General features: G+C 34.9%; 1 protein-coding gene across 1 annotated transcript in view; it reads left to right on the top strand.

Moving 5' to 3' along the window:
- LOC127831352 (uncharacterized) overlaps window positions 1-9015 on the top strand; it is a 71356-nt gene extending 62341 nt beyond the window's left edge. The window contains exons 49-50 of the mRNA XM_052356320.1: window positions 5754-5983; window positions 7474-9015. Of these exons, the coding sequence (XP_052212280.1) occupies window positions 5754-5983; window positions 7474-7769 (526 nt within the window). The 3' untranslated portion in view covers window positions 7770-9015. The remainder of the gene's footprint in view (window positions 1-5753; window positions 5984-7473) is intronic.
- Window positions 9016-18689: the final 9674 nt, after the last annotated feature.

Here is an 18689-nt window from a genome sequence, read left to right as displayed (position 1 = left end):
TTAGCGTCATCGGGTTTTCAGGGAAATGCCCCGGCAACGAGATTTTAGTAACGTGAGAATGTGACGCGCGTCATCTTATTGTGATAATCTTATCTACACCTGTGTAGGCATGTAGAGTCACAGGCATACCAATAAATGCTCTTAATCGACAATGGGAAGCATGGCCTCCCATGTAGATAATGCATTTGCGCTGCTATCGCAAATGTGTATTAAAATGTTTATTGTCTTGCTTATGTCATTTATAAGTAATAAGTGAAGGCAAAGTCAATATAGTTGTTTCTTGTTGTAGAGTTGAATCTAAAATCTATAATAAAACGTTATTTGGAAAAAAATAGTTATCAGTTTCGGAAATATAGAGAACATCGCCGGAACAGTTTGGCATACATTCATCCTTTTTATTTCAGCCGTTAGTTTTTATGCCCCCGGATCGAATGATATTGAATATTGTTTTTGGCCTGTCTGTCATTCTGTCATTCTGTCCCAAAACTTTAACCTTGGTTTAAGTTTTGCGATTTCTTTTGCAATATTGAAGATAGCTACGTGATATTTGGCATGCATGTGTATTTCATGAAGCTGCACATTTTGAATGGTGAACGGTCAAGGAAAAGTTCATCCTTCAAGGTCAAAAGTCAAAATATACAATCTAAGGGAAGTAATATGCTTTTAAAGGGAGATAATTTCTAAACCTGCCAAATGATATATTGCAATTTTATTTCAAAGCGGCGCAATAGGTGGCATTGTATTTTTGACAAACACATCTCTTGTTTACATTAATTTTAAGATGATACTTGATTAAGAAATTTAATTACATTACAGTTTATGACAAAGGCAGAAATGAACTGTTCAATAAACAAAAGTGTGCCACGGCCTGAAATTTTTCAACGTTTCTCTACTGAATATTTTCTGAACTACTTTTTAATTGGTACTCTATTTAAATGAAGCAGTTCAATATATTCAGTAGAGCAATATTAAATTGTCAAGATTGTTTCCAGGGAAAAAAGAAGTAGCCAAATTTCCGCGTTACTTATGCTTATGAGCTCAATATGTGAGTGTACCTATCTCTTTCTGTGTGAGACAAAAAATAATGCGAAGCATAATGCTTATTATGAATGCATCGGTATCAACGAACGTTGTATTAGACTAACAAGCAAATCACATTTAAATAAAAAAATAATTTGCCCCTGAAATTATGGTATACATTTCATTTATTGTTACTTCATTTGAAATTATTTTTCATGTATTGAAAGTATTTGGTAAATCCTCATCGCCCTGCCCCCCACCCCCGCCTCACCAATATTTGTTTACAAACGTACGCGTCAGACAACTTAGTCTGGTGTTTTTCTGTCTTTAAAACTACATCTCCTGCAATATTTAAGTCGTAATTTGACGTATTTTTTGTTAAGGTTCCATGGGTCAATACTTTCCTATTGTATGCATAAATTCCGATTGACATTTTTCATTATAAAATAATACTTGTACTGCTTTGCGCGTCTGTATTAAGTTACAGCGCGGAACGTGACAGACGACATCAACAAGTTCGCGCTCTTATTTAAACGCGGGTTTTACATGGCGTACATGTATATTGAATGGTGTATCCCCACAACTCAAAACCGCACCAAAATTAAAATATCTTTCTGTTACAACGATTAGCTAAAATTTGAAGCTTAATTCGAAATTCGCCCCAACTTTCGTGAGTCTAGTAAGATAATTAGGTAAGATTGCTGGGACAAACTCCAGGTCTACACATAATGTAGCATCTGGCTCGAAAAGGACCAAATACAACTTCGCAATACATACAATCCGGTCTAAGCCCCCAACATCCTAGAGTTGATTGTTTGAGACTAATCCATAAAAAATCCCGGATTCTTAGAGAATAATCCCCCTAAATATTCATTCCTGAGCAACCCCTTATTTGCGGAACAAAATACCAAACTCCTATGTATTGACTAATTTAGCCTTTGAATAATTCAGAAAGTCCTAATTATTGGGAAAATCTTAATGACGCGTTTTTGTAACATAAATACCGATTGATGCAAGGCTTTGGCACTTGCATTGATGCTGTCTATGAAAACTCTCAAAACACTCACATCACGTGAACTTATTTTGACATTGACATTTATTTTTGTTTGAACTGAGACTTAATCAAATGAGTCCATGAATCTTCTAACTTTGAGGTTGGGTGTGGGGGCATTTTCGTTTATTGAACGCAGTAGCTTGTTGTTTTACGCATTAATTATACTGCCTTGCAAATCTATAGGAACTTTGGCATTTGCTTTGAAAATTGCAATATCATGTGATATTATTTATTTTAGTTGTATGTGTCTAGTAACTTTAAAGGTGCAAATGGATACAAAATAACGCTCTTCAGAAATAAAATTAGGTCCCCCAGTAGTTTTTATTGTAAACCGTGTAAAGCGAATGAACAGAAAAACGGATATTGCCTTGTGCAATCTATCAATAAATTTGAACAGAGTACATTATGACATTAATTCTCAAAACCCATATTTGTATGTCTGTTTATTTGTTCATTCATTCGTTCGTTCGAATGCGCGCTCGTACGTTAATTCGTTCGACCATTCGTTCGTACATGCGTTTGATCTTTGTTTTCTTATTTCGTTCGTTCATTCGTTTGTTTTGTTTGTTCGTCTGTTCATTCATTCGTTTGTTTGTTTGCTCGTTTGTTCGTTTGTATTTGTTTAGTTTTTATTTATTTATGTAGAATGTGCTGATTATAAGTTATCGTGCTACTCAAACAAGTCGTATGGCTTTTTAAATGAATTACTAAGGTCACTTTCTTCCTCAGTGTATTATAAAGTTATCAATTACTGAGCATAATCATTATCTCAGGATGGATTTAATGGCGGAAATTGGAGACCATTGCATCGACAACCCTTCGTTCCCACTCCATACACTTCGCCAACGAGGCGACATGCCGACCATTCGCTGGCATCCGGGCGTTGCAAATCCGAGGTTTCAACCAAAGACTGTCACGGGAGTGGCACGTGCCAATCTGATGCGCTTGCGAATTATTGACGTCGGCTCTATGGAGAATGTCCCTAAGCCAGGTCCCAGAGAAGTCATACCGCTGCATGTCCCAGACGGTTTCGAGACCTTAAAAGATAAACGAATCAAGAGGGCTTACCTGGCGGATGTGGATATTTAGATTTTGCAGTGTGAGACGTCTGGATTCTCTCTGGGTTATCTTTTACCTATAAATCTAGAAGTAAATAAAATAATAATAACAAATTACTTTCCAATCGAACATTTGAAATTCGTTCCAGGATAATTAAATCTGTAGGTCGATAATTTAACATTTAATTTGTAATATGTTTCAATAATGCATTTGTCATTCTAAAGATGCAAACTATCGACCCAAGTTTTGTAAGTTTTTTTTTCTTTGCATGTATGTGTTTTTTATTCCGTTGGAAATCTTTCAATTTGTGTTACTTATGTTTTCTTTTCTGGAATGAAAATGTATACATGAACTAATAACAATAAATTTAAGCAGAGTCCGCAATAGTTTTATGGATGAGGCGTGCAAAATTTTATCGTTACTAAGTGACATTCTATTGTTCCTCTGTTATACTTGAGATTAATGCGTTAAAGAAATGGATGTATAAACTAAAGGTAATTAAATGCTCATTTACATTAAATTATTTAAAATTGGGTTACATCATTTTACCAACTGTTTTATCACTTTTATGCTATTGTATGTGTTTATTCTTATTTGGTTTGATTTATGTGGCTTTAATACATATATAATTACTCACTTTATTCCGTTTTCCACATTTAACGATAATACTAGTTTTGACCCCGCACAAACACACAGAAAGCGATCACCAGACGGAGATGCTATAAGACGCATCTTGTGTATATTTGTCCTTCTTAGCTGGAAGCGGAATAACAATTAAAAAAAATAATGAAAACTATACTTTATCAAATCAATTTTACACGTTAATATTAATTCAATGCGCGAGCGATGCATAGCTTCGGCATATTTATAAATTAGTGCAGCCTTAACAACTTGTCATTATCGATTATTCATATTGTCCGGATTACTTATTTTTCAAGAGATATAATCCAATCTGAGTTTTACGTGCTCATCGATGCAGAAGGTTTTCACACTTTCGAACAGACCTGTTTGTCGATTTTTGTTATGAAACACATGTATCTTTTTTAATGATTTTTTTTAAATTACACTGATAAAAATGTGGTTTACAACTAAACAAAGTAATGTTAACTCTGCGAAAAGTGTTCGCATTTAGCGTAAGAAGTAAAAATTATAAATACAGTACATTTTTCTGCTTAGATTTATTTGGATTCTGAAAACAGACTAATCGCTGCATGCAAACAGGTAAATGTTAACATTCATATATGCTGGTAATGGTGTGCACAAAGCTCCGAATGTACAGGGTTCAAACTCTGTAACATCGTATGTTGTTATATGTCGATATCTGGTCACTTATTTCAATACTTGCAAGACATCACTTAAATATGCGCATGTTGGTATATTTGTAAAACATCACTTGTATATGTGCATTGTGGTTTGCTTGTAACACATCACTTGTATATGTGCATTGCGGTATACGTGTAAGGCATAACGTATATATACATGTATGTGCGTTGTGGTATACTTGTAAGACATCACTTATATATACGTGCACAGTGGTATACTTGTAAGACATCACTTATATATACATGCATAGTGGTATAGTTGTAAGACATCACTTGTATATTTGCATTGTGGTATGCTTGAAAGACATCACTTGTATATGTGCATTGTGGTATAAGTGTAACACATCACTTGTATATGTGAATTGTGGTATACGTGTAATACATCACTTTTATATGTGCATTGTGGTATATGTGTAAGGCATCACTTGTATATGTACATTGTTGTATACGTGTAATCCATCGCTTGGTTATGTGCATTGTGGTATATGTGTAATGCATTACGTGTATATATGCATTGTAGTATATGTGAAAGACATTCCTTTTTTATGTGCATTGCGGTATATGTGAAAGACATCACTTGTGTATATGCATTGTGGTATACTTGTAAGACATCACGTGTGTATGTGCATTCTGGTATACTGGATTTTCTTTCATTGAGTTCTATGATAGATTTAACTTGGCAGGCTGACACTCATAAATATTCCGTTGAAATGCCTAGCCGATTCTAAACGAAAACATTAATATCATGCATTATTGAAGACGTCAGTATATATTTATGTATAAACTAGTTACAAAATGAGTTAAACCGATAGCCTAAGGGTAACTGCAAGAACTCACTACATGGTCCCTCGTTAATTCGAGACACGAATGTGTCGTAGTATTGTTGACATTCGAAATTAATGTGTACATTACGTGCACGATTTTTGTATAACATAATTTGATGTGTCTGTGGCGGTTGTAATATTTCTCTCTATTTGACATTTGCAGATATATCTTATATGATCTTTCACTCACAAGAAATGAAATAGTATGTTTAGCAGCGATAACGTTTATTTCGATGATTATTTTGTTGCATGTAATCATGGTAAAATAATTTGTTTAATTTTTGCAAATGGCTTACAGCGTTTACTTTAAGTCATAGTAAGTCATAGTCAACCTATTTCATTGTTAAACATTTTGATAAATTGATTACAACTTATTGGTCTGATAATTTTCTTGTTTTAGTTAAAATACTTGTATTTGAAGTTAACTCTGAGAGTGAATACAAATGTGTCATGAATTTCGCTGTCAATAACCAGGGTCGGTTTAATGGGGGACACCGGACAGCAAATCGGCGACAACCGCCCGGCCACCTCGTCTGGCGTCTACATGGAGGACAAAGATGACGTCAGCTTGGAGTTTGATGACGTCACGAACTTGCGACACATTCCCTCATATGCAGACAGTTCGCCATTTGAAACAAACCCGTTGATCTTGCCTGCTGGCAAAGCTCCACCGCCACACCACTCTAATTTCTCCGCATTTAAAGGTAGCATACGGTTCTCCATGCTTATGATATTATGCACTCAATCATGTCTGCGATGTTATACACTCAATAATGGGTGTGATTTTATACATTCAATCAATGATGTAATGTTATACATTCAATCATGGCTGTGATGTTATACATTCAATCATGGCTGTGATGTTATACATTCAATCATGGCTCTGATGTTATACATGCAATCATGAATGGGATGTCATAAATTCCATCATTCATGTGATGCTATACATTTAATCATGGCTTTGATGGTATATATGCAATCATGGCTGTGGTGTTATACATTCAATCAATGGTGTAATGTTATGCATTCAATCATGGCTGTGATGTTACACATTCATTCATAGCTGTGATGTTATACATACAATCATAGCTGTGATGTCATACATCCAATCATGGCTGTGATGTTATACATTCAATCATGGCAGTGATGTTATACATTCAATCATGGCTCTGATGTTATACATGCAATCATGGATGGGATGTCATAAATTCCATCATTCATGTGATGCTATACATTTAATCATGGCTTTGATGGTATATATGCAATCATGGCTGTGATGTTATACATTCAATCAATGGTGTAATGTTATGCATTCAATCATGGCTGTGATGTTACACATTCATTCATAGCTGTGATGTTATACATACAATCATAGCTGTGATGTCATACATCCAATCATGGCTGTGATGTTATACATTCAATCATGGCAGTGATGTTATACATTCAATCATGGCAGTAATGTTATACATTCAATCATGGCTGTGATGTTATGCATTCAATCATGGCTGTGATGTTATACATTCATTCATAGCTGTAATGTTATACATTCAATCATGGCTATGATGGTTGACATGCAATCATGGCTGTGATGTTATGCATTCAATCATAGTTGTGATGTTATGCATTCAATCATGGCAGTGATGTTATATATTTATTATATAATCATGCCAGTTATTTCATATATTAATCATACCATTACGCATATGATATAATGAATAGTTGATTCATTCTTACATAAAATTTGCTGATCTTCATATAGAAATAAAAAAAAGAAAAAGTCGTATTAATCTACCCATTAGCCATACAAAAAAAGAAATCACAAGCTTGAGCACAATATTATATATTATTATTTATGTAAGACAAATATGTATCGAATCATGTCATAATCCAAAAATATTTTTCACATAATCGATATAACTATCATAATAATAATAAACAGGTCTTAGCTGTTCTTATGCGATGCTTTTACAGAACTCAGACTGACGTGAGCGTTGTTTTAAGATAAGATACTTTGGACGATTTTTTTTACAAGTTATCACTGCGTTTTAAATCAAGCATCACTACAGGTAAACGAGTCGTGACTAATTTACGAGGGTTACTTGAAATGGTCGCCTGAACTCTTAATAATTCTTTTAATGGCCGATTCACAATGATTAATCAACTAAACATTTACATTTACTTACACCGTCCCCAGGCGAATGTGAGAAGCCAAAGCCGTTCTCGCTGATAGAGCTGGATGATTTAAATGGTGAACGGATGAGGCCGATACAGTTACGTCACGTTGACGTCTCCAAGCGCAGGTTTGATGTCACGATGCTAGCGGAACCCTCTGAGACGAGTGTGGTGACGTTACGACCCTCTAGCGTCAGCTCCGTGGGGCGGATCCCTAAGCCAGGCCCCAAAGTGAACATCCCCCTGGGACCTGACGAGTTTGACTGCATGATCGAAAAAATGAAGAAAGACGCTGGCCTGACGGATGTGCAGACGTAACTTGAGCAGCCGTGTAGGCGGCTACTGATTTCTGGCATGAATAAAAGATTTGTACAATTAAATACTTTTTAAACAAAATTCGCATACGCATGGGTGGTTATTGATTAGTGGCAAAAATGAACAACGTTGAAAAATAAAAAATATTAAACATTTTACACGATATTTGAATATCGTTGTTCGGTTATTGATTATTGACATTAATATAAAATTGTACAATACAAATAGAAGGACAAGTGATTGAATATATATCAAACATATAACAACTCAAACCGTCCTGTCGTTTAACTATTGATTTGATTGAAGATATAAACCCAATATCGTTCACTGTTGTTTAAATATTTTAAACAATATATGTATGCTGTTTGTTTGTTTTGTTACTATTAGCACTTAAATATAAACAAATTGTTTTGTTTTCTTGAGCAAACGCTTTAAAATTATTTTTCATGTTTGTGTGTCGCAACAAAACTATGGTAATCAATAAGAAAATTCTACTTGTTCAAATTATTTGACACAGAATTTATCCGGATAATCCCACGGAGTAATACTATGATTAAAATCTTGACACATTCGAAATGTATATGCCAACGTATTCTTATTTTATCCTTTTGGATGACATAATGCGTTTTATTTGTGTTTTCGGAAACAGCATTTCTGACAAAGGGAGCTTTTTTAGTAGTAAACATCATTTTTGGTAACCAAGTTCTAACAAAACGTCATTTTTGAAGTATATTGTTTATCCATTCTTCATCTTAGCGGCATAATTAGTGTTTGATTTCTTTGTGTGTGTCACGTGTGTTTCTTTTATGGCTGTATTATAACATATCATTCTTCTGGACCTTACCCAATATGTATACAAACAGTATTCTTCTCTTAAATTTTGTAGTTCTTTATACATGTACCAGACTTTGGCGTACACATTGTTTATACATTATTTTAATATTTGATTTTCTTTGCTGCAAAATATATACCAGATAATCGAATAAAGTAAATCATTGAGTATATAATATCAAACATCAATAATGTCAAGTGGCAGAGGAAGTTTAGTGCATGTGTAATGTGGTTTCCCTTATATGTTTAAAACTTTAACTTTATAATTTTCTGTTTAAGTACGCAAAAGCAAGTGTTGTTTTCATTTAATAAAATTTGCAACAGTAGTACGGTAAATAATGAGCTTGTGTTGTTGAAGCATATTCCATTTCTGATGAAGTTGCTTTATTCTTGCTTAAAATAAACTTTATAAACGTAAGACTTTATTTACTATTAAATTTACAATGTAAACTCGTTAAATTTCTTTTACCAAGACTTGCTGGGAAATCAGTGCAAGTAAGTAAACATAATGATTAGCATGTTGAATAATTGTTAGAGCACTGAGTGAAATCAAGTAAAACATACTGATTAAGAGAAGAGAGTATATTTAATTTTGTTATATTGAAAAGTTGTTCACTCGTGTTTACGTCTATCGTGACACTCAATCAAAAGTATATTCTCTTTTTCCATGAATTAGTAGTAGAAAACGACACAGTTTTGTTTCCTTATTGGATTATAAAGTTATCAATGACTACACATAATCACTATCCCAGGGTGTATTTAATGGCGGACAGTAGAAACCATCAATGACAACCCACCGTTCACACTTCGCCAACGAGGCGACATGCCGAGGCTGCGCTGGCATCTGGGCGTTTTAAACACGAGGTTTCGACCAAAGACGGTAACATTCTTGGCCTCAAAACTTGCAATAAACACCAGTGGGCTCTCGGACCACGAGGTTTCAACAAAAGACGGTCACTAGAGTGGCACGTCCCAATATGTCGACACGCGTGCGAATTATTATCGTCAGCTATACGGAGAATGTCCCTTAGCCGGGTTCCAGACAAGTCATAACGCTGCTGGTCTCAGGCGGTTTCACGTTTGCAGTGTGAGAAACGTCTAGGCGCTCTCTGAATAATGTCTCATCTTAAAATCTAGAATTAAATCATTTAAAAATTACAAATTACTTTCAAATCGATCATGCGAAAAAAATTGTTTCAGCATACCTATTTCTTAAATTCGACATGTAAAAATTTAACATTTAATGCGTTATATCACGAAAGTTAATTCTTTCCAAAAATGCATTTGTCATTCTAACGATGCAAAATATCGACCCACGTGTTGTAACATTTTTTTTGAGCTTATGATGTGTTGTTCATTTTCTTTTTGCAATCGTGCACTCTTTGTTAATTATGTATTCTTATTTATTTATTTATTTATTTATTTATTTATTTATTTATTTATTTATTTATTTATTTATTTATTTATTTATGTATTTATATTTATTTATTTATATATTTATTTAACGAAATATAATGTTGTCTGAGTATTGAGCACTTTACAAATGAAATATCCGATATTTTAATTGTTTGATGTTTGCATTTCTCAATTTCTTACGATGCAAAATATGGACCAAACTATTATTTCTTCGTTGCGTTTATGTGTTGTTCTCTGTTTGCAATCTTGCAATCTTTGTAACATATGTATTTCTTATTTGAAATGAAAATGTATGAAATGAATTCATAGCAAAAACTTAAAGAAGAGTCAGCGATAGTTTTATTGATGCTTCATCCAAATGTTTGTCTCTTATAAGTGACCTTTTTCGTTATCTTTTCACTCACAACAATCGACATTTTTTACATAAAACAGGCTTTAGTGTGGCTCTGAAATATTGAGTAATCGAAATTAATCCAGTAAAGGTATGGGTTTATCAACTGGTGGTCATTACATGATTATTTTCTATAAAACTCGTGTATATTCTTTTGTGTTCGGATTTTTTATTTCCCCGATCGAAAAATATGGTTTACAACTGAACAAAATAATGTTAACTCTGAGAATTAAAGTGTATCCCTAGAGCGTAAGAAGTCACTAAGACAGATACAATGTATTTCTCTGCTTTGTTTTTACATAATAAGACTTGGGCTTTTAATTACCTTCCTCATTTAAAATTATGTGATTATAAATAATCGATCGAAGGTAAAAATAAAACATGTTCAGGTACATTTACTTGCTCAAAGCCCAATACCACCGATTTAAGTGCGTTGTTTTGGTTTAAATGATGCATAGTTTTATGTTAATTTTGCACACAATATATAATTAAAATATTGTTACAAACGGTTTCAGTGATTACCGGAAACGTGTAAGGAAGGTATCCGTGGCAAGCAGGTAAACTATGTTCTCGCCGCGGTACAACCGCTGTGGTAAAGCGAGCAAAACCCTTCTTATTCTGGATTGATTTTCTGCTGTCATTGTTTCTGATATGAATACAAATCTGAGCAATCTTCTGAATTCTGTATTATTGTATATATATGGGCCATGCTCTGTGAAAACGGGATTTAATGCATGTGCGTAAAATGTCGTCCCAGATTAGCCTGTAAAGTCCGCGCAGGCTAATCAGAGACGACACTTCGCTTTATTATATTTTATGTTTTAAGAAAGTATCTTCTCAGCAACAATCCAATTTTAGTGGAAAGTGTCGTCACTAATTAGCCTGTGCGGACTTAACAGGCTAATCTGGGACGACATATTACGCACATGCATTAAACCCCCTTTTCACAGACTACCCATATAGTTTTCATAAAACGTTATAAACAATTTAATTGTGTTTACTGTTATATAATTGAAATAATAGTGTAACGATCATAATGCCGATATATTATTGAATCAATATATACATTTGCTGAAATTGTGTTTCAGTGTTATAAAATAAAATTAAATATTACAATATTACGGTCTCAATATGTTACGCTAGATTATTTGAATTTTAAATATAAACTTAAAATAGACAATGTATTAAAGTGCATTGGCTGATGGATATTTATAAGCAACATAGATCAGAAAAAATATGTGTTGAAAACTAAAAAGTATAATATTGAAAGAGGCCCTTACATGAACAATACATTAATACTCTAATTATGCTCGAAAGCACTATACACTGTGTGTTGTGTCCTAATATATTAATCTAATTGTTCAAACTGCCATGCGCGTTGGTAACTTCCATGTGTATTTCGAAGTGTATATGTTCCTTCCGCGACGAGGCAGCATTATGTAAGGACCATGTTGCTAACTTCCTGCTTTTCGTGGGCGCATATCGTGTTGTACCTACATAATGCATCGGTCACACTGTCACGAATCAGAGCTACGAACGAGCTACGAATACTTTTTGGCACAGTTCGTAGCTATCCTTACTGGACCGTGGCTCTCCGTACCTGATCCGTGATCCGTCGTAGTAGTTTTTGGATGTCCGTAGCGACTCTTGACAAATTTTGAACATGTTCTAAAATTGCTACGAATTCATCGACCGTAGCATATTCGTAGCAGTCCGTACTAAACCGTACTGATTCGTACTAGTTCGTAACGACACCGTAGTCGACCGTACCTTTTCGTAGGCACAAAGATTTTCAAGGACTTCTACGGATTGATACGAAGAACTACGGAGCGGTACGGTTACGCTACGTATAAGCTACGATTATTCCACGGATATACTACTGAAAGCCACGGTTCTAGTACGTTGTACTACGGATAGGCAAAAATTTGCAGGATCTTGTGCGATGTACTACATTTCAGCACGAAACAGTACGGGCATGTACGTTCCACTACAATAAATTGCTACTGAAATACGTCATTGAAATTATAAAGCAAACGCACTTGCATTTGTTGAGTTCACAATCATGAACAGCCAGCAAAATGCGTTTGCGATAAATTTGTTACACTTGGATATTGATCTGGCACAAAATGCAGAGGCCGAAGTCGAGCTGCTTGACGATATGCACAGAGGTAATAATGATTCAATATCGTATAACTAGTATAGATTTGTGCTAAAGGATAGGTATTTTGAAAATATTAGTATTTGAACTTACTAGAAATATATTTTTTATTTGCAGGTAAGTGTCTGCCTCATTTGCCTTTTGAATCTTGCTCTTACCTTTACGTGATTTAATAATTGTTAAATTCATAGCCGACATAACAAAATACAAAATTTATCATACTTTCCTAATCGAAATCTGTATTTTTACATCAATAATTACATACTTTATCAGATCAGAGAAGAAAAAGGAGGTGGTGGATAAGAGACTGGCTTTTAAGACGACCCGCTCTCGGCCAACACGAGACTTTGATGGCCGAACGGATGGCTGAAGATCCGGCGGCTTTTAGAAACTTCACCAGAATCGGGCCTGATATGTTCCATGAGCTATTAAAGGTCGTTGGTCCCAGGATCACGAAGAACTACACCTGGTTCAGACAGTCCATCAATCCAGATTTGTAGTTGGCAATTACCTTAAGGTTCTTGGCAACAGGGGACAGTTACCGTACATTGATGTATGGGTTTCGTGTTGCACACAATACGATATGTATTATTGTACGGGACGTTTGTGAGACCATAGTTCCAGCATATGCTGGGGATGTTATCCAGACTCCTACTGAGCCTGAGGAGTGGAAGGCCATGGCCGATCAGTTCGCGGCTAAATGGCAATTTTCACACGCAATTGGAGCTCTAGATGGAAAGCATGTAGTCATACGATGTCCCAAGAACGGTGGTTCATTATACTATAACTATAAAGGTTACCATTCTGTTGTGCTCATTGCCCTGGTGGACACCAATTACCAATGTATATGGGTAAATATTGGATCGCAAGGAGGATGTTCCGACGCACAGATCTGGAATCAAAGCGACCTCAAGTTGGCAATCGAAAGGTGGTTGATTGGCATTCCAGAAGCAACATATCTTCCAGGTGACGACAGACCAATAGGATACTATATCATCGCAGATGATGCATTTGCCATGAGGACATGGCTCATGAAGCCATTCTCACGACGAGGCCTTGAGGAGGACGAGCGAATTTTCAACTATCGCCTGTCTAGAGCCAGGAGAGTTGTGGAGAATGCTTTTGGTATTCTCGCTCAGCGATTCCGATGCTTAATGTCTATTCTGCCACAAAGACCAGACACGGTTGAATCGATAGTTCTCGCATGCGTTTGCCTTCACAATACAATGAGGGTAAGATATCCTGGTGATCAGAACATTCAATTGGACCAAGAAGACGATGCCTTCGAAGCCATTACAGGGGCATGGAGAGATGGTTTTCACATGGATAATTTGCAGGTTCCAAGAGGTGGAAATCTTGCCACTATCCGTGCAAAACAAGAGAGGCCTTACTTGAAACACTACTTCAACTCTATTGGATGTGTTGAGTGGCAGGATAGAATGATATAAAGTACCTTGCGACTGGCTTAGCTCTACGTTTGAACATTTGTATACATACAAACTATAGTGTACTGTATGTATAAGTCGACGCTGTAGGCAGTGCTCAATATTGAAATGTATCAGTACTCTTCTAACAAATATTGCATGTTTATACCTGCCAAGAGTTTACATTGATTCAAAATAAATTGGTTCACATAAAAATTGGTATTCGGTGCTTATTTATTCAGTTCAATAGTTATTGCTAGGATGTAACCAGTTATAGGAACAATTACATGCAACCGTTTGTAACTGAATATTACCAAAGTATAGTTAATACTAGAAACTCAAGACAAACTGAATTATTAATAAAGCTTTAATAATAATAAAGAAGTGACAGAGTATCAATGATTTACAGATAATTCTTTATCCTCAAAACCCGATTACGAGAAAAACATATTTCACTTACTTGAGCGAAAATTAGTAATTTGGCTGTCATACAAATATTGTATTTGCTTATGTAAGCTAAATGATTAAGAACGATTTTTTGTAAAATGCAAACATCCATTACGCGCCGTTGCTGCCGCTTGGATGTTCTCTTTTTGGGAGGCATTGTGTGTATGACAATACAAGAAGCTGTGGGAGCAATGTTCAATCGTACTTCGTTCTTACCTGTCCATGCCAGTCCGTCGCAATTCCCACTGCTTCGTAGCGGAACGTTCTAGTTCGTACTTACCCGTACTAGACCGTAGCGGATCCGTAGTTCGATCGTACTGATTCGTATAGCATCGTACATAATCGTACCAGACCGTAGCGGATTCGTAGTTTGATCGTACCGATTCGCGGCGCTCCGTACTAAATCGCGTCGATCAGTAGCAGTCCGTACCTTTCCTTGTTCGTTTTCCAACATTTTGATGGTAGATTCGTCGAAATCCGTACTCAAATCGTTGTGCTCAGTACTGAAATCGTAGCGGCCTACGAATTTTGACAATTTCGTAGTCATTCGTAGCCGATTGAACCGTAGCTCATTCGTAGCACTGATTCGTGACAGTGTGATCGAAGCATAAGACTTTTAAACAATGAAAAACGAATCATTATATCTGAGTCTTCGTAATTACGTAAATACTGTAAATAGTCGCCTTTAATTTTATTTCTACTGTGCACGCATTACAACCCAAGATGCATACACTGCATTTTTCCGCAGCGTCATAAAAAACTGTCTATGTAAATGACTTCAATTTATGGTCAAAGGTCGAAACATCGTCCTGAGCGTAATTCAGGCCGACAGACGGACAGTTTTATTTATTCTGACTTATACAAATGTACATTTTGTTTCATGCTTAAATACACAAACTATTCTCTGTCACGTGACTAGGCATTACATCATAACATTAAATAATAAATTATTAATTAACTTTATAATATTAGACGAGAATGTGTTCAATTTGTTCGACCCATACGAGTTGAGCCTCGCCAATAAAGCACGAAACTCGCCTTATACGAGAAAAAGTCGGCCAATATGGAAAAAACAGGGCCAATACGGAAAAAAAGGTCGGCCAATACGAGATTCAGCCAATCAGAAACCAGGAAAATCTCGGCCTTATATGAGAATCTAAACATCGACAATTTAGGACGCCATTTTGGTTAGTTGTGGTACGCAAGTTTGAATCTTTTAAATATAATATTGCAGTTTACTTAAAGCATACAGGCCCTAATATATTCAGCTCCCTTTTTCGACAATAACAATAGTGCAGTGTAACCACAACAGTAAGGTTCAATATTTGAGCACTTGTACATAAATAACAACTTCAAGCTACAATGAGCGCCGAAAGCAAAACTAAATCAAAATCATGGGGGATTTACACATTACAAATGCAATTCCTAATGACAATAAGTAAGTTTTCATTCCTTATTGTCTTTCTGCGTTGTATTTAAAACAACGGTAGTGTATCCAGTGTGGCTGGACTGTTATTCAGGTAAATTTTGCATAATTTCGCGACCTGTCAAATTGTGTTCCTGCATCATGTAATGTCTTGAAAGCATCTTTCGCCATATACTGAGTTTAAATGCTATTGTTCGTATGCTTTATCAGTAATATCTACTTGGTAATACAATATTAATGAAATAATAATTAATCATTCTGAACTTAAATGCATTGAAAATTTGTTTCCTCTTGCAGCTTATTGAATAATATTCAATTTCCGTTTTAAATCAACAATGTATCTCTGAAAAGGTATTTTGGTGTACATAACATTTTCAACGTATTTTGCATGGGAATATAAACAGGGAAAAAGTTGTATAAAACTAAAATTTTGCTATTTTTCAAAACGTCATACTTCATTTAATAGCAAACTCCTGTAATTCAAAATTGAAATTAGAGCATTTCTTGCTGAATAATAATATAAAGTTAATAAATAAAATTGTCATTAATTAGTTTATTTCATATTGGCTTTGTGATTGAGCTTCAGACAGCCATATTGTCCTTCGGCCTTCGCTCAAAATCAACGAAAAGTTCGTACAGTATTTCGTAAAATAAAGTTAATTCCTAAATAATCAGTGTCCGTATAGCAATAGCCACAATTTCAACGCTAGATGTGGTATGATTACATAGATTTTTGTAGATACAAAATGCTCGTTTGTATTTATTTGTGACACAATTAATTCCATTTTAATTTCCCCGCGATTATATCTATTCATATGACACACGAACACCATGTTCAGGTTTTTTTCCACTTTTTGGGAAGATAGCCCATGGCTTTGGAATTGGGAATTTTATCGGCATTTTCATGAAATTGGGAAAATAAATTCATTAGCCTTTTTTTTCCACACGAAAAGTCCACTGATTAGGGAAATACTAAATTTTCTATCACTCTTAATAATCATTCAAATTAAATGAACAAAATCATATAATACTTTGTTTGATGTAATTGAATTAAAATTGAGATAAAATACGCATTAGACACTTCTTTCTAAAAAAATAAAAAAATTTCATATTTTTTTTTTTTTGGAAATTGGGAATTTTTTGCCACATTTTGGGAAAAAGTATACTTTTTGGGATTGGGAACATAGCCGAATTTCGTTAGTGTTCATGTGATGTATGAATAGATATCGTTGCGGGAAATTAAAATGGAAAAACAACGAGCATTTTGTATCTACAAATATCTATTTTAGCAGACTACATATGGCGTTGAAATTTCGGCAATTGCCATAAGGAACACTGCTTTTAATTGGTTAAGTTTATTTTTCGAAATATTGTACGAAATTTTCGTTGGTTTAAAGTAGTAATGTTACTTTAAAGATTCATTTTACTTCCCGTATAATGGATTTAAAACGATTAATTAATTCAAAAGGGAACACCTAATTGACCAACAGTTGAAACGTCATTTTGGGTCAACTGAAGGGATATTTTATTTGTATTTCATAAATACAAACAAGACCAAATTACTATAGAAAATAAGTTAAAAGCCCATATAACTCAAAATCAACGAATATTTCGTACCCTATTTCGAAAAATAAAGTTCATCCATAAAACATCAATGTTCCGTATAGCAATAGCCAAAATTTCAACGCAAGATGTAGTCTTGATAACATCGATTTAAAAAGATACAAAATGCTTTTTTGTGTGGGACAATGTATTCAACACATGTTCATGTTCCATGTAAGTGTTCGTGTGTCGTATGAATGGATATTGTGACAGGAAATAAACATGAAATAAATTGTGCCACAAAAAAAATTAAAAACGAGCATTTTGTATCTCGTTAAAGTGATATTATGGGCATCTTACAATATATGCTATGTTTATAGGTGTCATTCGCAACCCTTGTTTATTTTTGGTGTTTTCACTTCATATACACCTATATTTGTTAATGCAGCATCAACATACTAAAACAATATCCCGGAAATAGAAATATAATGCATTTGAATATCAACCGTACTTTCGTTTTGAGATTTTGACCACTGACGACAAAAATGATTCGATGTACAATGTGAGTCTAAATGTAGTTTTCATGAGATTCGTTCATACGACACAAAGACACAATTTTGTATTACAGATCATTGCGGGTTAGAGGACTGGGTGAGTCATGTAAAATATCGAATATAATATATTGTTTTTATAAACAACTGGTAGTAAGATGAGTTGTAGATAATTGGTCGGTTACCACATTTTAACTGACTCTTTTGACCTGTTAATTTTTTCAGCTCAAGTCAACAGTGGAAAATGCCCATAATATCACTTTAATAGGCACGAACATGTTGTTGTGTTTGTGTTTACAAATACCTATTTCAAAACATCATGGTTATGTTGATGAAACATGTTGACATGGCATGTGTGTATTGTGTTAACATGTAGTTTTTTGCTACATAATTTGTTGTAAAGACGTAACTTTAAATAAATGTGCATCCACAAAGATGGTTCCAAAGTTCAGAGGAGTACTCTTCATAGAAATGTATATTCCAACAACGATGGATTTTAGAATGTTTATTCTTTTGTTATGAAAAAGGCGACCATTCTCCAGTAGGACGCAGCTTACTATTTTACCGACGGTGGTGGTGTTACATTTGGGGTCGCCAGCGTTGCTTCCATCCCAGCAGTCAAAAGAGTGATGGTGGTTGGCGTGGAACTGGCGCTCAGATCTGAATTCACGGAGTCCCACTAAATGAAAACCAAAAGTTTTTATGTCGTCGCGTTGCAAATATGGATGAGTTCACAA

This window comes from Dreissena polymorpha, chromosome 5, assembly GCF_020536995.1.
Source record: "Dreissena polymorpha isolate Duluth1 chromosome 5, UMN_Dpol_1.0, whole genome shotgun sequence".
Lineage (NCBI taxonomy): Eukaryota > Metazoa > Mollusca > Bivalvia > Myida > Dreissenidae > Dreissena > Dreissena polymorpha.
This window is presented reverse-complemented; position numbering and strand designations above follow the sequence as displayed.